General features: G+C 34.0%; 1 protein-coding gene across 1 annotated transcript; it reads right to left on the reverse strand.

Moving 5' to 3' along the window:
• Nucleotides 1–336: 336 nt before the first annotated feature.
• LOC110876442 (zinc finger MYM-type protein 1-like) lies at nt 337–2,810 on the reverse strand. Its single transcript, XM_035981174.1, has 4 exons — nt 2,452–2,810; nt 2,084–2,358; nt 1,117–2,015; nt 337–1,053 (listed from the first exon to the last, which is right to left on the reverse strand). The coding sequence occupies exons 1-4, from the start codon at nt 2,808–2,810 to the stop codon at nt 337–339; spliced, it is 2,250 nt and encodes a 749-aa protein (XP_035837067.1).
• Nucleotides 2,811–3,062: the final 252 nt, after the last annotated feature.

Here is a 3,062-nt window from a genome sequence, read left to right on the forward strand (position 1 = left end):
GGATGAAGTGATTCACAATATTTATGACTTTGTTATTGTAATTTGCATGTCATTAAATGAAATGTAGTACCCTTTATACGATCCAAGCATCTCACTTAAATAGGGTTATTGGATTTTAATAATCTGAAGCAGGGCCGGCCCTGAGAATTCATGTACCCTGTTCGAGCTCGAAAAACATGCCCTTAGGTTTTAACTAAATAAAAAATTTAAGCTAGTTTTTTCATACAACTTTGAACGGTTGACAAAAATATAGCATTCGATAAACAATGCAATTAACAAAATACAAAATATAGTACTCGAATGAATGACATGCCGTAAAAACTAATAAGCTAATAGCTAACCAATGATTCGTGAAGCCCTCCTTGCATTCTTGATAGCAAATTGGTGAATCAACTCTTCACAGTTTATATCATCTAAGACTTCGTTCTCGATAGCAATCATCGCCAACCCACTAAGTCTTTCTTGGGACATTGAAGATCGTAGGTAAGATTTCAATAACTTCAACTTCGAAAAACTTCTTTCTGCAGATGCCACAGTGACTGGAATAGTCAACAATATTCTATATGCAATGCATGCTTCTGGGGAATAACCGTCTTCTTTCATATACTCCAAAACATCTACAGGACTGCTAAATTTATTGGTTAGTGAGTCACGAAATAAATTAAGCTCTGTATAAAGTGCCTCGCCATCAATATCCGATTTTTCTTTAAACCTGAGTGCATTTTCAAGACGATGACAAGACGACTTAAGATCTTCATCTTTAATAATCCTCAACGTACGTGGAAACAAAAAACCAAATAAACCCTCGTACCATTTAAATTGTTCAAATCTTTTCTCTAAAGAAGCAATAGCTTGATCTACAATATATAAGAAAAAGTTTACTCTGAAATTTTCTTCTACTGTAAATGCAACTTCTTCGCTACTAGAAGTCTCATCTTTTCTTTTTTTCCTTTTAATCTTACGTTTTTCTTTAAATATGGGATCAATTTCCATATCACTAGCAATCTCCGTAGCTTCTTCAATCGCTTTAAGAAAACCGGTTTCTCTATAATCCTTAAAGTACTCAATCAAATTGTTTATTTCTTGAATAGTAATTTCAAGATGCATATCCTTTGCTTGTAATTTTTTGCTCACAATATTCACCCGGTTTAACACTTCATACCAAATAACAATTGATACCAAAAAATCAAATCCACTAAGTTGATTTTCTGCTAAAGCTAATGCTTCCTCTGCAATTGCAGCATCACTATCTGTCTCTCCAACTTCAAGCAAAGCTTCCCGCACATCATCAAGTTGCAATTTGATTGCCTTAACACTCTCAAAACGACTTTCCCAACGAGTTTGAGACAATGACTTTAGACTCCAGTTTTTCACATTATCTTTTAAAATTTGCCAACGATTGATAGAATTTGCAAAAATAGTATAAATCCGTTGGATGTGTCCAAAAAAACTCTTTCCTTTAACACAACTATAAGCCATATCACATAATGTAAGGTTAAGTGAATGGCTACCACAAGGAGTGTAAAATGCTCTTGGATTTTCTTTTAAAAATCTCGTTTGGACTCCTTGATGTGAGCCTTTCATATTTGCCCCATTGTCATATCCTTGGCCACGCATGTCATCAATTTCAAGACCAAGATTTTGTAACTCCGCATAAGTTACATCAAATAGTCCCTTCCCAGTGGTATCATTAGCATTTAAAAACCCCAAAAATGACTCCTCAACAATAACAGAATTAGATGAGAACTTTACATACCTCACTATTATAGTCATCTGTTCTTTGTGACTAGAATCGGGGGTACAATCCAGTATGATTGAGTAGTACTTTGCTTCTTTTATGTTCTTAATAAGTTCTTTTTTAATTTCATCAGCAAGCATAAGTATTATCTCATTTTGGATCTTGTGTCCAAGATAATGCACATGAATATCGTCACTAGTGATCCGCCGAACATGCTCTTTGATAACCGGATCAAACTCTTCCAACATCTCAACTAGACCCAAGAAATTTCCATTACCTGTTAAATACAATCAACAAAAAATTAAGTAAGAATAAATGGAACTAAAACTAAACAATTTCACTTACCTTTTTCATACAACTTTTCTTTATTTCCACGAAATGCTAAATTATGCTTAGCAAGAAATTTGATTAGCGCAATGATTCTAAAAAGGACTTGTTTCCAATAATCTGCTTCCTTCTTGAATTGCTCATATTGAAATTTATCAATTGTGTTGTCCGATTTCAATCTTTTACGCAAATCAAACCACTTTTTCATATTTATGAGATGATCTAAAGAAACTTCATGTTCTCTCACTCTACCGGTAGCATGGTGCCAATCATCAAAACCTACACCTCCCAATCTACCTTTTGGCGCCCCATTTCTAAACACTTTGCAACAAAAACAAAACATCTTATCTAGCTCTTTCGAATATACTAGCCATTCTCTATCACACTTCTCCAAGTTTGATAATGTTCTTGTATAAATAGTGGATGAAAATCGTCTATTAAATTTATCATATGGACCAAATTCAATACTAGTATCTCTTTTAGGACCTTTCGCGACCAATAGTTTAATCTCATCCGCATTTAGTCCTTCCCACCTTCTTGGATCAAATATATAATCAACATGCTCTTCTTGTTGTTGCTCTTCAACATGTTCTTGTTCTTGTTGCTTTTCAACATGTTCTTCGTCTTCTACTTCCACACGATCTTGCTCTTGTTCTACTTCATCGTGTTCCCGTTCTACTTCAACATGCTCTTGTGGTTTTTCCACATCAACAATAGGCGGAATAGGCGTCAAAAATTTTTGCATAGCACCCTTTTGTGACTTCACTAATTCATCTTGTCGTTTCCTCTTTTAACGTTTTTGCCATCCGGATGGTTGTTTAGGAGCCATTAAGTCATTAACGCCTAAATAATGTTCGACAACAACATAAATGAATTGAACTGAAATTATTACAATTAAACATTCACATATTAAACATTCACATATTAAAATTAGGAGCCATTAAGATTAGATTATAATGCATGTTAATTATTCCTGAAACTGATTTAAACATTCACA

Source organism: Helianthus annuus, chromosome 12 (genome assembly GCF_002127325.2).
Source record: "Helianthus annuus cultivar XRQ/B chromosome 12, HanXRQr2.0-SUNRISE, whole genome shotgun sequence".
In the NCBI taxonomy this organism is placed as follows: domain Eukaryota; kingdom Viridiplantae; phylum Streptophyta; class Magnoliopsida; order Asterales; family Asteraceae; genus Helianthus; species Helianthus annuus.